Genomic DNA, 17,841 nt, shown 5'->3' on the forward strand with positions numbered 1-17,841 from the left:
CGTTCATGAGTTCCATGCAAATTTTAGTTTTGTTTTTTATTTTCTCTTTTTCTATTTCTGTAAATATTACATTGGAATTACAGTAAGGATTGATTGAATATATAGATGGCTTTGGGTGGTAATTTTAACAATATTAATTCTTCCAACCCATGAACACAGACTATCTTTCCATTTTTGTGGCTTGTTCAATTTCTTTTATCAAAGTCCAGTAGATTTCCATAGACAACTGTTTCACCTCCTCAGTTAAATTTATTCCTAAGTATTTTGTTCTTTTTGATGGTCCTGTAAATGAGACTGTTTTCTTAATTTCTCTCTCTGATAGTCTGTTGTTAGTATATCAAAATGCAACTGATTTCTGTATATTGATTTTGTATCCTGAGACCAGTATTTGTTTCAAAGAATGTACAAATGGAGAGAGATTCTCAAGCTATTATATGCACCCTGGTGATTTTTCCTGTGCTATTTGGCTTTTTTTTCCCTTCAAGCACAGCATTTTAAAATCAATTTTATGGCATTCTTCTCTTAGTTACGAACAGGTGACTCAGCATCTCCTGTGAGATAGGATATTTCGTAATAGATAAGATGGTAACAGCAATAAAATATATTTGTGGAGTAGCTATATTTTTTCCAAGCCAACAGGGACAGCTCTAAGAAATCATAAATTGTCTAGATGTAGCAAGGTTAGAATTAAAAGGCATCAAAAATCTGCCAAGAGAGAATTAGATTTATTTTTCTTCTTCTCACTGCACATCACACCTAGAGAATAGAGTTGTGTGCAAAAACTCAAAGAAAAAAAGTCCTCCAGACCACATTGAAGGGATTTAAATAAAGGTGTAAGAAGTCCAACACCCCCAAATTTCTGAACCCCAAGGCAACTAGGATGATAATTCTAGTCAAAGGATTCAGAACACATAAGTCCCTTCAATTTCCGAATTGCACTGTCCCCGAGAGAAAAGAGGTTTATAGTTTCAGTTTAGTTTTCTTCTCATTGCTTCATTGTTCATTTATATTCTCTTACTGTAACAGGAAGTGTCAGAATGGCCTTTATCTGTTCATTCCAGCAAGACTGAGATAGCCAAAGTTCATGACTTTGTCTAAAACTGGAAATTAACTATTTCATTCGCGGGTGTTCCTGTAAATTCTTTTCCATTTTTAAAAGCATCACCTCCTTCTGAAAATCCAGCATCCCATTGACTCCTTCATTTCTCTCCTGATCTGGTACAGCATGCAAAACTGTCTCATTAAACCATGGGGAAAATGATTCCAAAAGTTAAATTTCAATGAAAAGGAAAACAACTGAACTAGTATAGAATTTAGTTTCGTCTGTGGTTCAGGATCACAGATGAGTTTATACCTTTGTTTAGTCTCACATACCACTCTGGTGCAGGATTTTGATAGTGGGGGAGGCTGTGCATACCTGGGGTCAGAGGGTAAACCTCTGTATCTTCTACTTGATTTCGTTATGACTCTGAAAACTGCTCTAAAAATTAAGGTCTGTCAGAAAGAAAAGGTGGTGGGGGGAGTAGGGAGTGAGAAAGAGGAAGGAAGGAAGGAGGGTAAGCAGGAAGAAAGGGAGAAAAAAGTAGTCTCCTTAGTTGATTTTTATTTTAACTTACTTAAAAGTAATATTATTAAATACATTTAAAATTATATTGCTATTATGTAACATATAATGTGAACATAAAATAGATAATGTATTATATAAAGTTATGCAAATTAAGGATTCTTAACAGAATTCTTTGTTTAATAATTCTTGAACCTCATCTAAAATAAAATTGACATTCTACTCCTGGCCAAGATACCATAGATTTTTTTAAAATATAAGATATACTCAGTTCTTCTTCAAGTATTTTTTGACCAAAGCTATGTGCAATGCAAAAGGGATTGGAACTAACATGTGTTTCCAAGTGATTGCTTTGAAAAGAAATACATAAAACAAGCATCCTCTTTTCTAGGAAACTAAATATTCTTTAAATCACTGTCAGAAACAGTTAACTTCCAGCCATTCAGTATTGGTTTCTAAATGCCTTGAAGAACACTAAACATCCCAGTTCTCTCTCAAGCAGAAAACATTTCATGTCTCTGGCTGGAGATGTCTTGTTAGTCACCTTGAAAAACAGCAAAAGGCACATGTAGGCAAAGAAACATTTGACTGTGGGAAATGGAGCAACTCTCCTTTCTCAAAAGTTATCAGAAAGACCTTTGAGTTTAAGAGATGACTCACTCAATACCTGCCCCCAAAGAAGGCTGCTTTCTGAAGCCACTAATAAAGCTGAATTTCTCCCCTCCCATAACGAATGGAAAGGTATAGGATACAGTACATTTGCATAGCACATATTCGGTGATCCACACAGAAAGGTTTATACAGTTGTGGTGGACAAATATTTCTTCTTCCTATTAATAGCTTCAGTTTTGCTCTTCACATCAGTGGGCAAAGGAGCTGGCCATGGGGGAACAACAAAAAGAGCTGTATTCTGAAAACTTCAAACAATCATCTGTAGATCTCATTTCTATAAGTCAGTATAAAATTGGTGCCCCCGTTTCCTCCTCTTTGAAACAGGTACTAGAGGTGATGATGTCCACTATTATTTTTAGTGTTGGCATTGTCTCAGTGAGAGCACCAGTCAACTTTCAACAGGTTATTGTTCTTCCGCACCTCTCTCCCAAATTGGAAATCAGTTAACAAATGGAACTTGACTTAAATAAAATCAGAACAGTGGAGTTCATGGATTTTTCTCTAGGGTCTTTAAAAAAAAAAACCAAAAACTAGCTGTAAGGAGTTGGGGTTACCCAGGATTACTGCATGATGTTCTTCTGAGATTAAAGAGTGAATTTGGTTCATGTCTTGAAGTGTCTTTGTTTAGTTATTCGTGTGCTATTTTTCTTTCAAATATTGTAATCTGAGATAGAAGGAAAATCCTCATTTCCATTTTTGCAATACCTTTGCCAGTTATTTTGTAGCAATTATTTATGTGCTGACATTAATTATTATAAATTGCCTTGAGATTTGACTCTGCTGTGTAACTGTATGCTATTTGCACAATGAATTCCTACTATCTCATCATTTGAAAATGAGTGCCTTGCCAGGACCTATTTGATTCTCACTTTAGTCTGTGAATTACAGTGAGGCTGCACTTCGTGAGCAAAAGGAGGTTTTCTTTGCTTTTGGAGCTCTTAGCACGGCTAAATGTCATGTCAGAGAGCCAGGCTGTTTCACATAGGTGTCCTGAAGCTGGCACCTGAACTGGCCAAACAGGCTTATATGAAATGAGAGCTTTTCTCCAGTGGAGCAGTTGCTATTGTGTTTGCTTGAGAGTTTTTTCACTGCCTTAAATGTCAACCAATTCTAAAAGGCACTTTTTTTTTTTTTGGTGCTCTGTGCAAAATATGCTGCTGCTGCTAAGTCGCTTCAGTCGTGTCCAAGTCTGCAACCCCATAGACGGCAGCCCACCAGGCTCCCCCGTCCCTGGGATTCTCCAGGCAAGAATACTGGAGTGGGGTGCCATTTCCTTCTCCAATGTGTGAAAGTGAAAAGTGAAAGTGAGGTCGCTCAGTCGTGTCCGACTTAGCGACCCCATGGACTGCAGCCCACCAGGCTCCTCCATCCATGGGATTTTCCAGGCAAGAGTACTGGAGTGGGGTGCCATTGCCTTCTCCATGTGCAAAATATAAGCATTATGAATCACCTATGGGAAACGTATAACTTGCCATTGAATTAGGTGTTAACCAAAATTAACATTTTGAACAAAACAAAAACAATCCTTTGTGCATGACTGATACATTCAGTCTTAAGGCTGGACCCTCTCATTCCCACCTTGCACTTGAGGTTAGGCGCTTTCCTCTTCACCATGTGGCACGAAATATTGATTATGCTAAAGAGCTGGTCCAGTGGTATCAAGCCATCATTACTTCCCTTGGTGTCAAGAACAACACTATGGTGTTCCCAGTGGGAATCATGGTAGCCAACTGAAAACTTGGGGACGGAGGACTAGGCGGGCTCAGCATTTTTATTTTCAAATGTTAAAGAGAAGAGGAATGGTAGTGCCCACCCCCAAAATTCAATGAAGTCAGCAGAATTCATGAGGAGCCTGAAGCTTTTAAGTAACTAAATTTTAGAAGACTAAAAAAATGCAGTTTTATCAAACCTATGATCATAGTAATATTTTAATATAGATCTCTTTCATTTCAAAAATGTAGAAGAAATAAAAAAGAAAAAATATGAAGGAAGGAAGAAAAGAAAGATATCACAAAATATTACTACCTCTGTAAAGACTAAAGCAGTTTTTAAAATATGATATAGATTTACTGCAATCCATCTTCAATAGAAAGAATTACGGCAGATTTCTGAGAAAAAATGTGAAATTTCTTCTCATGGAGAGGCATTTTTAATATGATGTGGATGCATGCTAGTCGTGTCTGACTCTTTGTGACCCCATGGACTGTAGCACACCAGGCTCCTCTGTCCATGGAACTCTCCAGGTCAGAATACTGGAGTGGGTTGCCATTTCCTCCTCCAGAGGATCTTCCTGAACCAGAGACTGAACCCTCATCTCCCGTGCCTCCTGCATTGCAGGTGGATTATTTACTGGCTGAGCCATTGGAGAAGCCCCTAGTATGATGATGTGGACCCTTTAATAAAAACTAACCCTTTGGTAATAAAAGAAAGACCTCATTGTTGGTTCCTGCAGCTACTTCTTTAAATCTTAAGAGATACTGTATTTTTATCTGGGCAATTGACTGTTGATCATTTATTCCTTTAGGTTAAATATGAGTCCAGAGTAAAACCTGCATAATTTTGTTTCTAAAACTATACTCCCAGTCACCTAATTACACCGTCTTGATGGAACAGAAATTACATGCATATTCCTCTTTCCTTTACAGTCTTAAAAGCAGTTTAGCTCCTTTTAGCATCTACCTGAAGTTCCCTTTCCCTTTTGCCTTTGAGAGCCAACATCACCAAAGATTTGCCTTAATTTTTTTCCTTGCAGTCCCACACTTTAACCTTGCTATTATATATGCACGTGCATACATGTCCATCTTTGGTAGGGCATCCTAGCGTAGAGATAAGGTACTTCTCTTCAGACTCTGCTTGCTATCAGAGTTCTATCTAGTTTGCTTGATTAAATTTTCCTTATTTGAAGAAATATTTAATCAGGTTCTTTGCCCATTTTCTGGTTCCGAGTGCTATGTGGCTACATCTGTCCTTGGCCAACCCTGTATCTTTCCACCTCCATCTTTGAATGGGGTAAGCCTGAAGCCTGCTCAGTGATCCAGAGGACCTCTAATCCTTTTTGAATATAGAAAAAAATGAGCTTTAATATCAAATGCCTTCTACAGGCACATTTCACTTTTACATATCTTTTATATCTTTAATCTCCACCCCCTTCAGCATTATCAGATTTTCTGTCTCCTCTGCCCTTTGCTGACCTCACTGAGCCTCCCCGAGAGGTGTCTCAAAATTATCTCACAAACTAATTATCTTGAGATATTACCTGCTTAGAAATTCTCTTTGAAAAGTAAGAGGTTATCTTCTATCACTGCATTTTTTTCTACCTTTACCCAATAGCACTTTCTTAAGAAACAATCAGAAATACTCTTCTTTGATCCACATTTATACCTATTATGCAGCTTTGTTCATTTTCAATTTAACTTGGATCTGTTGACTCTGAAGATGAATGAATAAAGTCAGATCACAGTGTTCTTAGCATGAAAAACTGCCTGGCCAATATTTTAGTACAGCTCAACTGTGTCTCCTGGAGAAAAAGGTGTGTTTCTACACACAAAATTGTCCAAATAGCCAAAGGCTGTCACAAACAACTATGTGAAACCTCTTCAACCATAGTAATCTGAATGAAAATTACAAGGTTTGCTACCAAAGGGGAAAAACTGCAATTCTGCATTCAGGCAACTTGTTTCAACACAGTCATCTCTGATGTAACTTCTTAGATGGATGTGCATCCATTTTGTTTTGGAAGATAATGACAGTGGTTATTATTTGCATCATTTTATTAGCAAGGCCTTGAGCACCCGGTAACTCTGATGTGTTTGATAGCTGACATGGCGTGTTTCAATCACAGAAAAATTGGCATATTGGCTGGCAGATAATAATGCAGCTGTAGCCGGGTTTGGTACATTGGATTTCACTGACATTGCTACTTATGAAAGGAGAAATAACTCTCTCTTCTCGCTCCATCACTTATGATTGCAGGGCCCAGACAATTCAGGCAATACAGTCAGTGCTGTGTATCTTTTACTATTCTTCCTAGAAGATACAACCCGCTCCTACTGGGTCTGTTTCTACTGTTTAAAGGGGCAGTGCTAACACGTCCCATAAACGCAACAGGATAGTGGGATGCAGATGTTCTTAAGTGTGAAGAATAGATTGGCCACATCCTGGCACAACTCTCTGAACTGTTCCAGTGACTTAGGGAAAGCCCACTTTATTGTGGAATAATGAATGGCTTCTGTTGTCTTTATTGCAGCGGTGAGCGAAGGACCAGCCGCCCAACAGCCAGCCATGTTGCCCCCAGCGCAGCCCGAGCATCCCAGCAGTGAGGAGGCACCCAGCAGAACCATCCCTACGGCCTGTGTTCGTCCAACCCACCCCCTCCGCAGCTTCGCCAACCCTTTGCTACCTCCGCCGATGAGTGCAATAGAACCGAAAGTCCCTTACACACCACTGCTGTCTCAGTCAGGTGAGTGCCGGTTGGTCTGCCTTTAGAAGCTTTGCTGCCCTCGGTGGCTCTGCGTAAGTGCCCGAGGCTTCCTGAGAAGGCTCAGAGGTGATGTAGCTTTTGGATGCAGATCACCTGCGCAGTGCGCTCGTGTCTTTGGCTGATTTTTGTGGTGCCGCTTTCAAGGATTTGCCTTGTAAGCAGCTGGCTGATTGTGCCTTTCATTCCTTTGGAAAGTCATTCATTGATGCTGAATGTCAGTCCAGTACTTATAATATGGGCTACAGGTATGCCCACTAGCGAATACTGGACTTTCTGCCATGTGGGTTGTCAGATTTAAAGCTAGACTCCGAAATTAGAGCCAAGGTACAGGAGTCTGCGGAAATCAATTTTTTTGAGAAATGTATGTAAATCTCATAATTCTATTTTGTTCCTTTCAATGGTCATCTTCCAGGGGTTCTTATTTTAGAGTTCCAGGGCCAGAAAGGAGCATCAGACCGTGGTAGTGTCTAATCTCCTAATTTTAGAAGTAAAGAAATAGAAGTAAAGAAATATATGAATAATATTAAATAAATATTATAAGAATATATAAGAAACAACAATTAAAAAATAAAGAAAATAAATAAAGAAATAGAAATAAAGAAACCCACTTAGATAGATAGGAAGCAATATCTGTGTTTCCTTTCTAAGAAATGCAGATGCGGAGAGGAGAACCAGAATCCCTAATTCCCAAGGCAGTGCTCATTCTGTTACCTCAGCTGGCATCCGTTGGCTCCACTGAACCAGAGCTGCTTTTAGTTTCTGTTATGGATTAGGGAGAATCAGGGGGCGCAGAGAGGGGGAGAGGAGGAGGAGGAAAGAAGGTGGAGAAGGAAAAGAAAAAAGATAAGAGGAGAAGGGGAGAAGGGGAGGAGGAATAAATAGATAAGATGAGAGAAAGGTCAGTAGCTAGATAAGTAAATATGTAAAGAACTACATAGGGCTTAAAATTATTTGGGATATTGGCATCATTCTTGACAACCCCAGCATATTAGGCACAAGACACTTAAGTTCAGTAATTCCATGTAAAGAGAGATGCCTCCTTAATAGACACAGGTAGCTGCATGGACCAATCAGCCACTGTACAGATACATTTGAGTTAGTTTCTGTTTTCAGATACATACCCAGAGCACTTTTAGTCACTACGTTAGTGCATAAACCTGCTGACACTAGGAAAAATAAGGCTGCAATTATGAATCTTAAATTTATATTAACATGAAGACTCTTATCTTGTTCCTGGCATCACACCGATCGATGTGTGTGTCTGGTTTCTCACCATTCGTGTGGCATCTAGTATGGCTGCTCAGCTGCCCGACTCTGGGAGGTGGAGTAGAACACAGGAGGGCTGTGGACCTCCATCCCTTGACATACAAGCTGCATGTCGCCCCTGGGCAGAATGGCACACACAGGGTCACTGCAGGTCATGGTTTCATTTCACCCGAGATGGCTCTTCGAGCCCCAAATAAGCCCACACTAGGATTCAAAGCAAGTCAGTATTGTCCAATCTCTTCTTCTGCTTGCCACACGTAAATCCCACATACACATGATTCAGTGAATCCGCTACTTGGTATTGCCCCAAAGCTGTGAGGTCTTTGCTAACTGAGACAGGAACAATTTGAAGCAAGAAAATTTATTTCAGGAAATTCCTGTGTCAACAACATGCTGCCTGGTGATTTCTGGCTATACTCACTCTCCCACTGAAATGCCAACTAAGGGAAATGATCTTGGAGGACACTGGTATTCAGGATAGTTGGCAGGTTAATTGCAACTACTACTAATAACTAACCTTTATTGAACATGTGCTATGTGACCTATATGCTTCTGAAGGCCTGTAGTATATTGTATGTGATCCTCAAAACTTTGTGATGTTGTGCCTTTTTTAAACCTATTTCAAGGATAAGGAAATTGTAATAAAGAGCATTTATGTAGTATATTTAAATCTACACAGCTAGGGAGCAAGGCTTCTTTTCCCACTCTTTTTGATTGTAGAAAGCAGGGGTTCTGAATTTCTAGGAACTCATTTGTAACTCGTAGTTTATATCTAACTCATTTAATGACAAAAGCAAAGATAACTTTTAAAGCCTATTAAATCAGTCTAAAGATGATAAAAAGAAAAAAATGGGAACATCTGAAATAATTCTGAGTTGGGAAATACCATTTTCTCACAAGGTTTCTTCCCTCACATTTTAATGAGTGAGAGAAGATGAGAATTTTATCAGAAGCTTTTTCTACACCTATTGAAATGATTGCATGGTTTTTATTCTTCAGTTTGTTACTCTGGTGTATCATATTGATTAAATAGTGGATATTGAAAAATCCTTGCATCCCTAGGATAAATCCCACTTGATCATGGTATATGATCCTTTTAATGTATTGTTGGATTCTGTTTTCTAGTCTTTTGTTGAGAATTCTCACATCTGTTTTTATCAGTGATATTGGCCTGTAATTTTCCTTTTTTGTGTGATATCTTTGGTTTTCATTTCACAGTGATGCTGGCCTCATAGAGTGAGTTCAGAAGTATTCATTTTTCTGCAATTTTTTTGGATAGCTTCTGAAGGATGGGTGTTAACTCTTCTCTAAATGTTTGGTAGAATTCACTTGCGAAGCCATCTGGTCCTGAACTTTTACTTGTTGAGAATGTTTTAATTACTGATTTCAATTTCAGTGCTTGTAATGGGTCTGTTCATATTTTCTGTTTCTTCCTGATTCAGTCTGAGAGATTGTAGCTCTCTGAGAATTCGTCCATTTCTTCTAGAGATGTTTAACTATTTTATACTGAGAATACCAATTTTATAACACCAAGAAACTAAAGTGCTATAGTATTTTATATTGTTGATATTCTATTTTGAAGTAAAAGTCTTTCTTTTTAGGAACTGTGTTATGCAGAGAAAAAAAGATGGAAATGATATTCAGAAGTCCATTTAAAATGAAAATTCTGCAGTGGCAGTAATAGTGGATTTGGAACACAAAGTTTGGAAATAAACTCACACTCCAAGTGATCTATAATAACAAAAAATGACCCCCAAATGACCCAGTGATCCTAATTTTAGAAAGAATACCTGATAATGGGCAGAACAAAGCACTTACCATGGTCATTTGCTATTTTTTTTAATTCTAGTTACAGTGAAACCAACGCTGTCTGAAAACAAATGCAGCATGAATGAGTGTATTATATCCTTGATAGATGTGTCAGAGAGGATTTTCTTTTGTCTCTACACCTATTCTCTCAAATACTAAGCATCTTTGAAGAATCTTTCTGTTCTAATGTCCTGTGGGCAAGATCTCATTTTCCTTTATCTCCACTGCATATTTATAAGTCTACATTTGTTTTAATATTGTTCTTATTTTAGTGGAATGATATCTTATAAACTACCTTTACTTTCAAATTTTCCAGTGTCTTTGACTTGCTGGGGGATTGAGTTTCTATACAGCCAAAGTTCCCCTTTAAATGCCATCCACCTCCACTCACCTGAGGTCCACCCCCACCGTCTCTTGGGCATTATTAAATGGCTTTCCCTTTTTTTGTTTCTCCATTGTCTCCCTGTGACTCCTGTGCATTTCATAAAGTCTTACCGCATGATTTTCAAATAAGTTCTCCCTGCATTGCTCCTGACACATGGTAAGTAGCATGCTTCTAAGAAAGGGCTGATGTTTACTTATTCTAACAGAAACAGAAAATTAGCAGACTGACAAATGTATTAGCTGTGACATTAACTACATGCTTTTTAGTCTAAAAGATGAAATACTTAGAGCTTTCGACAAATCTTAATTCTCAGAAAATCATTACTTGAGTCAAACTGATGGATGATGTCAAGTCTTTCTCTTTTTGGGTTAAAAACAATACCTCAAGTAATTTTACTCTGAGTTTCATAATAAAAGACTGCGTAATTACTAATGAGCTTATCTTTACTTACCACAAGTAGTTACTTTAGATATGGTAATGTGAGGCATCGCAGTAATTTTGAAAACATCATGCCCAATGAGAAGCTCCTTCTGGTTTGAAATCATTTAAATTAGGATCAGGGAAGAAGTTCTTTTTCTACTCAGGTTCCTGTGTATGGTTTTTCTTGGGCAGCGTTATCAATCTGTGCCTCAGTTTGCCTCCCAAAAAGGCACATGAAGCTATGTTTGCAGTCGTTTTATATGAGGTATTTGTTGTTCAGTCACTCAGTCGTGTCCGACTCTGCAGCCTCATGGACTGCAGCGCACCAAGCTTCCCTATCCTTCACCATCTCCCAGAGTTTCCTCAAACCCATGTCCGTTGAGTCAGTGATGCCATCCCACCGTCTCACCCTCTGTCGTCCCCTTCTCCGCATAATATGCAGTAATGACATCCCTCCAGTTGCACAGAGATTTGCAGTATTTCTATAATAAATGGTAATTAGAAAATCATCCTGTTATCATAATGACTGACATTCTACCTCTACCTACCTGAAAACACAGATTCATTCCATCATTTATGTTTTCCTTCCACAATTAGAAATTTAGCTTACTAGACTCTAGGGTGTTTTATGGTATTTCTTACAATTTGACCATCACCTCATGATAAAGCAGTTCCATTTCTTAGTGCTTCTCCTATAGACGTGAATAACTGTGTGATCTTTACATATATCAGGGAGGGTGCAAATACTATATTTTGCAAATCACAGATGTGGCCAGATAAGTGATTTGGCTTAGTCTCCTTTCAGATTAAATAGAAAATGCTTGATGGAGCATTGGGCTTATGGCCTTATAGATCTGACATAAATTCTACAAAGGGCCAAGATAGGCTATTTTTTTTTCCTTCCCTAGTGAAAACTCCTTTTAGCTGTGAACTGATCAGCTGCACTTTAAGTGAACCTGGATTAGGGGACCATTTGTCTTCCAAGGCTGTAATTCTAAAGGGAAAGAAAATGTGACCTCTTAAATAGTGACTTTTATATTGTAGCGCTGTTTTACAACACTAGTCTCCTGGAGTTCTTGCATCTTTGTAAAGCTGTGTGCATGCTTCATTGTCATCCATTTACACACTGCATCTCTACATGTTTTTATTTATAAAAGGAAAACCCAGCACATCCTGATCCTTTCAGTCTTCTAGGGATCAATATGTCAGTGGACATGACAAGACCAAAACTCACTTCATTGTACTGCGAAATTGAGTTTGATTTTCCCTCTGCAAATTGTGGCATGTGCTTCAATTTGTCTGAGGGTTGGGGACAAGGAGTGGGTGGAGGTGGCTGACAGCGGACAGAAAAGGCATTTGATTTATACTTTATGGCTGGTTGGGAAATCGTGTGTTCCTGCTATAACCTGATCTTTTTGGCAGGCCTCATCGCTGTAAATACGCTGTCACGCAGAAGTGCCGATAAATTACTATAACACATTAGTTCAGTTCCTTTCCCTGAGCCACGTGTGGGCCACCGTGTGGGTGTTCATCGGGATTCCACCCGAGTGTTCCATTCTGCTGAAATCAGCCATGGGCAAAGGTCTTGGGGGGTCAGACATTCTTCAGCAGGTAGAACAAGAGGGTCACTTTCCAGGCCAGTCAGAGCAAATAAATCATTGGCACAGTTGAGTAGGAGAGATGTGTTGATTTGATGTTATTGGAGCCGATGCCATCAATCAGTTTCAGAGGAGAAAATTACACTGCCCCCTACTATGCTGTACCTCATGTGAAGCTCAGCTCTCTATGTTTTTGTTATTTTTTGTTTGTTTGTTTTGTTTGGGCAGGGGGTTGCTTTCTTGGTAGGTACCTTCTAAATTGTCCTGTCCTCATTTCTAACAGATCATTTTTTTAATAGGTGAAATTTGATTTGATTTGATTTGTCTAGTCATTCTAAATTACTCCTTGGTAAAATGTAACTGGCTCTTCCCTGGTGGCTAAGACAGTAAAGAATCTGACTGCAGTGCGGAAGAGCCAGGTTCAATCCCTGGGTCAGGACGGTGCTAGCAGTAAAGAACCTGCCTACCAATGCAGGAGACATAAGTGACGTGTGTTTGATCCATGAGTCAGGAAGATCCCACGGAGAAGGGCATGGCAACCCACTCCAGTATTCTTGCCTGGAGAATTCCATGGACAGAAGAGCCTGGCGGGCTACAGTCCAAAGGACACAAAGAGTCAGACACAACTGAAGCGACTTAACATGCACACAGAATGCAATTAAGTCAAATTTGCCTTATACGTCACCAATATTTGTAACGCTGAAACCTACTTGATGTTTTAATAAAATACTCTTTCCTTTAGCATGGTGTTCCAGGATTTAGAAAAAATCTCTGCTAACTGCCTCAAAGAGAGGGATTTCTAGAAGCAACTTTAGGAAACTTTATAAATAAGCCCTGTGACTGGTACCTCACTTAAAAATGAAGCCTGAAAAGGTTAAGCGGCTCGCCCAAGGTCAAGAGTTGAGCTGTTGGTCAAGTTTACAGAATTCAGAGACATGGAACACTGAAGAAAAAGCATTTTAGTTGGTGCGTGGTGACGCGAGTGGCTATTTTAGATTGACTTTTTTTGTACAGTTGGGTTTCCAGGATGATTCTAATTATTAAATATCCCTCAGAAAGAATTCTTTGATAGCAGGCAGGTTGAATTATTTAGCTTAGTATCTGAGTAAATGTTTTCTTCTTTTATATAGACTAGATGGAGAAAGGGAGATACTAAGCCAGGAACTCTGAAATAGCTCCTGTAAACTCACCTGTCCAGCCTGCCAGATCCCTCGACGGGAGGGCAAGGGGCCAGAGAGCTGGCATCTGGTGCTTTCAGCACCACACACCGTGGAGAACCATGGCTTTGGAGTCCAATCATAAAATTCAAATGTGCAGAAGGGAGTGTAAAGGAAAGATAAAAGTTAATGCACGTGAGAATATTACTCAGATTGTGGGTCAGAACACGTGAAGGACAATGAGAGTGAAAAAAGGAATGGCTGGTAGTTTTTAGAATTTCAAAAAGCTATTGGGAAGAGGGGGCAAACGAGCACCATTGAGTCAAAATTGAGCCCTTTTGATCAAACTTTGGCACAATTTGAAAAAATAAGACAAAATATTGTGCCAGGAATTGTTCAGTTCAGTTCAGTCGCTCAGTTGTGTCCGACTATTTGTGACCCCATGAACCACAGCATGCCAGGCCTCCCTGTCCATCACCAACTCCCAGAGTTGTCCCAACACCCAAACTCATGTCCATTGAGTCAGTGATGCCATCCAACCATCTCATCCTCTGTTGTCCCCTTCTCTTCCCACCCTCAATCTTTCCCAGCATCACCAGCATCAGGGTCTTTTCAAATGAGTCAGCTCTTCGAATCAGGTGGCCAAAGTATTGGAGTTTCAGCTTCAGCATCAGTCCTTCCAGTGAACACCCAGGACTGATCTCCTTGAAGATGGACTGGTTGGATCTCCTCATAGTCCAAGGGACTCTCAAGAGTCTTCTCCAACACCACAGTTCAAAGGCATCAATTCTTCAGCGCTCAGCTTTCTTTATAGTCCAAACCTCACATCCATACATGACCACTGGAAAAACCATAGCCTTGACTAGATGGACCTTTGTTGACAAAGTAGTGTCTCTGCTTTCTAGAGACAAGAATTGTTAGATCTCAAATAATTTGAAGCTACTTATCAATATTATGCAATCTCACTCTAGGGTTAAATCACTGCGTTGCCAGCTAGATAGTCGTGTCTGTGTGCTCAGTCACGTCTAACTTCCTGTGACCCCACAGACTGCAACCTGCCAGGCTCCTCTGTCCATGGACTTGTCCAGGCAAGAATATTGGAGTGGGTTGCCATTTTCTTCTCCAGGGGATATTCCCAACCCGGGGATCAAACTGTAGAGAAAATAAAAACAAATCTATTATATAGTACACAATATAGTTTGAAGCATCTAATCTAAGAAGACTGTCCTTTGATTATACTGGGGAGTGGTGGTCTTGTGAGTGATGGAAAATGATGAGAGAAAGGGTGAAGAATAGGTTGTTTTCAAGGCAGCAATTTTTCCTTTCCTGTCACCTAAGAACCTGATCAGTCACATGATTAACTACCGCTATAGAGATTTTGTTATTTACAAAATATTCTTGAGGCTCCAAGTGCCTTTTAAAAATCAGCTTAGGAGAAACTAGTAGGGTTAATACTTTACATTTTGTCACCATTTACAATTTGTAAAGGATATTCTCAAGTGAATTCCTGCCTACCTGCAAAGTAACTATTATCACCATTATTGATGCAAAGAGGTTGAATAATTTGTCCTGTTTCAGGCTCATATGTGTTTGTTCTTTGACCTTTATACAAACCCTTACACATAATGGACACTCAATAAATATTTGTAGAGTTTGTCAGAATAGAATAACAAAGTAAGAGCCAGAAATTAAATTCAGGTCTTCAGTTTCAAGTCTAATGATGATTATAGGTGAAGCAAGGCAATTTGGGAGTTGGGAAAAGGGTTAGATATTGATAATAAAGGCAGATAAGATGAAACAATTTCCAAATTCATGACCATTTGATCATAAAATGATGAATGGCCTGAACTATGAATAACACTTTCTGGTAACGTTGAATTAAATTATGTAAAGTGGGAAAAAGTAATACTAAGCCACCACCTCTGGAAGCTCTATTCAGTAATTTAACTTCATGAAAATAAATATACACAGTACATGAAGAAGAACCGTGTCCCCTTTAAATTACTGAAAAAAGGGGAGTGGAGCTCAGTGCAAATAGAGTCCTGAGGACTAGTCTTCTCTCCATTTTGCTGTAATATTATGGAATTATGCTCCCCTGAATTCTGCTCATTCTCATCTGTGATATTAGATCAGCATTCCTCTTCAAAGAAAAATGAAACATGAAACTCTAGCAATCTCAATTACTACAGTAATAAAGGTAGGCGTTCTTTCTGTATTTCTTCTATGCATTGTTAAAGACTATTGGTAAGAGAAAGATTTACCTTGAATAAAGATTCTGAGCTACACACTGTGCATCTTAAAACTTTTAAGCATTTGACAGAGTTCCATATAGTTCATCCATTTGTGTCAGATTCCATTTGCTTTCTTTGGGAGCAGGGAGGAATTCTGAAACAAAAAGTATTCATGTAAACCTCTGTGTTAACAGATTATTTAAAATGTGTTGTGAAAAATCTAACACACCGAAAACAAAATCTCTGTGAATAAGTAAAAATTTAACCATGAGCGAACTATTTCTAAAGATGTGACCTGTAATATCTGAAAGAATGTGTAAAAAACCATTTAAAGATCCTACTTCTTCTGAATGTTTATAACATTCACTGGCAGGGACTTGATGGGAAATTCAAGTGCCATGTTAAAGATCTTGTGTGCTTCCTAGCATAGACGTTCATCTTAGGTTTGCAAGAAGATTGATGTTCTTATTGCCAGAATCTCTTATTTACTGGAATATTGAAGCTCTCAGAGGAGACTGCCTTTATTTTTTGTGGTACAGGGATTCCAACAAACTTTTTTTTTTAAGTTGGTGCAAAACAGTGATCAGTGAGCCCAATTCACTTGATGGTACTTAAAACAACTACTCTTTTCATGTCTACTCCAAATTGCCCTTAAATATTCTTCTTTATATTTCGCATCCTCTTGCTGCTGTTGTTCCATCACTAAGTCATGTCCGACTTTTCGCAACCCCATGGACTGCAGCATACCAGGCTTCCCTGTCCTCCACTGTCTCCTGGAGTTTGCCCAAGGTCATGTCCATTGAATAAGTGATGTCATCCAAACATCTCATCCTCTGTCACCCTCTTCTTCTGCCTTCAGTCTTTCCCAGCATCAGGGTTTTTTCCAATGAGTCAGCTGTTTGTACCCCATCGTCTTACCCAGTTTATATCTTTCTACTTCTGTGGTCATCTGAGTCATGATTTTTTTTAATAGAAAACAGCATATTTCAAGCGACAATAATGTGTTCACTTACTATACCTTTAAAGTCTGAGATTGCTGGTTTAACCTTTAGGTTCAGTAGGTGTTGTATTTAAACTACAGTTATCGGTTCTCTTCTTGGCTCCTCTCTGGAATGGTACCACAGTTAGTTAATAGAAACAGAGTGCTTTGGACCCACGAGTGTGAGCTGATGCCTGCCGTGGTGCAGGACTGAGAGCAGAAAGGCTTCATGTGATGAGAGTTCAGCCAGTCTTTGGCAAGAGCAGGCTGTGACTGAGAGAGAACTTCAGGAAGAAAAGAATAAAACTCTGCTAGGACCCAGCTCCCCTGCTCACTGGCTAGGTTGTCCTTATATAAGTTATTTAACCTCTCTGCTTCCACTTTCCACAGCGATAAATGCAGAGAATAAAATCTAGCCTGGAAAGACTTTCATCTTCCCAAGGGAGACAGAGCCTGTAAACATGAATGACGCTAGTTAGTAATGTTAGCACTGAATCCAGGAGCTTCTGATTTCATAGAATCTAGAGACCACATTGCCTTATAAATTGGGCCCAGTGAATTTTCCAATGGCCCGGTGAATTTTCCAATGCCTTATAGTAAGAAGCAGTAGGATCATGTAGAAGGGTTACAAGTACATTTTACTGATTCAGTGGCTGGTGACGTAAGATCCAACTTCTTCGGGTTGAATTTTACCACAAGAATATGCACCACAGAAGGAGCAGTCAATGAAATGGGCCCTTCCTGGCATGGAAGACAGAATGGTCTTGAGAATTTCACAACAGCTGCTCAGAGTGGTCTGAATATCATTTCTTATGTCTAGAGAGCAGCATAGCCTCTTTCAGTTAAGCAGGTCTTGCTCTTAAATCATAAGTCCATCCAACAGCCAGGAAGCTGTTTCCTAACAGCCCCTGTAAATGACCAAACTGCATTAAATAGCATTCCGCCTGCAATTTCTTAATCTGTCTCTCCACCTATTGTTATGAATGTCTGTTCCTCAAGCCCGCTAAGGATTTATGTCCAGTAGGTGTTCAGATTTGATGGTAACATGCCCGACTTCCTCTCACTTCTAAACCCTGCATCTCCTGAATTGTTCCTCATCATGAACCAATTTAATGTGACTTTAAACTTCCTAAGTTCCAGCTCTCCCTTCCAGCTTAGCTATTCCCAGCCCTAACCTTCTGCAGACACAGTTGCAGGGCAAAGAGTAAGAAATGAGGACCAGAAAGTAGGAAAAAGAACATTTTTCATCAAGTACATATAAAATATTAAACCTTTATCTT

At 39.3% G+C, this 17,841-nt stretch overlaps 1 protein-coding gene across 6 annotated transcripts in view; it reads left to right on the plus strand.

Annotated features, from left to right (window-relative positions):
• Window positions 1-17,841, plus strand: part of DCC (DCC netrin 1 receptor) — a 1,219,152-nt gene that overhangs the window by 1,157,752 nt on the left and 43,559 nt on the right. For all 6 annotated transcript variants that reach the window (XM_043444495.1, XM_043444496.1, XM_043444497.1 and 3 more), the window contains one exon: window positions 6,483-6,695. In XM_043444495.1, coding sequence (XP_043300430.1) covers window positions 6,483-6,695 — 213 coding nt within the window. The remainder of the gene's footprint in view (window positions 1-6,482; window positions 6,696-17,841) is intronic.

The sequence above is a fragment of the Cervus canadensis genome, chromosome 23 (genome assembly GCF_019320065.1).
Source record: "Cervus canadensis isolate Bull #8, Minnesota chromosome 23, ASM1932006v1, whole genome shotgun sequence".
Taxonomy (NCBI): domain Eukaryota; kingdom Metazoa; phylum Chordata; class Mammalia; order Artiodactyla; family Cervidae; genus Cervus; species Cervus canadensis.